This window comes from Elephantulus edwardii, unplaced genomic scaffold (assembly GCF_000299155.1).
Source record: "Elephantulus edwardii isolate Elephantulus edwardi_28Jun2011 unplaced genomic scaffold, EleEdw1.0 scaffold00146, whole genome shotgun sequence".
Taxonomy (NCBI): domain Eukaryota; kingdom Metazoa; phylum Chordata; class Mammalia; order Macroscelidea; family Macroscelididae; genus Elephantulus; species Elephantulus edwardii.
The window spans coordinates 8,129,767-8,130,643 of record NW_006399896.1 but is presented as its reverse complement, the minus strand read 5'-3'; the positions used below and the strand labels follow the sequence as shown (position 1 = coordinate 8,130,643).

Here is an 877-nt window from a genome sequence, read left to right as displayed (position 1 = left end):
GCCCCTCCTTCCCCGGCAGAGCATCTGGTGGATTCGAACCGTGTACCTCTGGGATTGTAGTTGCAGCTTCTTGCCACTAGGCCACCAGAGCTCCCAAATTTGAGATTCTGAGCATTTCTGTTTTCACTTTTTAAGGACTTTGGGCATATCAAATGAAAATGAATAAAATCTTCTACGTTAAATTCTGATATGCTTTAAAATAATAAATTTGGAGGCCAACTTGAACGTTCTAAAGTCTTGAAATGGAGGGGTGTTGAGATTAGGTTAGATGCGATGATAAGATTTGGTAACTTAAATTAGGATATGAAGAGTTTTCACTTTTCAGAACCTGTATGTGAGATATATATACAGACACTTATCATACATAATATATGACACGCACACGTATACTGTATATATGATCGGGAAGTTGTTAAGAGGTAATGAAATAGAATAAAAATGAAATTAGTTCTAGACAGTATTTCTACTAATTATTCTGTTCTCTTATTTTAGGGGAGACGGTACCTGTTGATGAACAGTTTGACAAAGAAAAGGCCAACCTGGAGGCTTTCACTGTGGATAAGGATATTACTATTACCAATGATAAACCAGCAGCCACAATTGGAGTGACTGGGAACTTTACAGATGCAGAAAGAAGAAAGTGTGAAGAAGAAATTGCTAAGTTGTACAAACAGCTTGATGACAAAGTAAGTATTATTTATCTTCTGATTTGTTTCAGAGAATTATTTACTTTCCCCCCTAATTCAACATTGTGAGCTCTTGATATCTATTAAACTTTTTTTTTTAACAATTTTAATGAACATTTACAGAGAATCTGGATTTCCATTCATTCACTGCTGTACTTCTCTCCCCGCCCAGCCCTCTCCCCCCGCCCCCC

General features: G+C 37.2%; 1 protein-coding gene across 1 annotated transcript in view; it reads left to right on the top strand.

Moving 5' to 3' along the window:
* Positions 1–877, top strand: part of KIF5B (kinesin family member 5B) — a 53,770-nt gene that overhangs the window by 33,385 nt on the left and 19,508 nt on the right. The window contains exon 13 of the mRNA XM_006894611.1: positions 493–686. Within this exon, the coding sequence (XP_006894673.1) occupies positions 493–686 (194 nt within the window). The remainder of the gene's footprint in view (positions 1–492; positions 687–877) is intronic.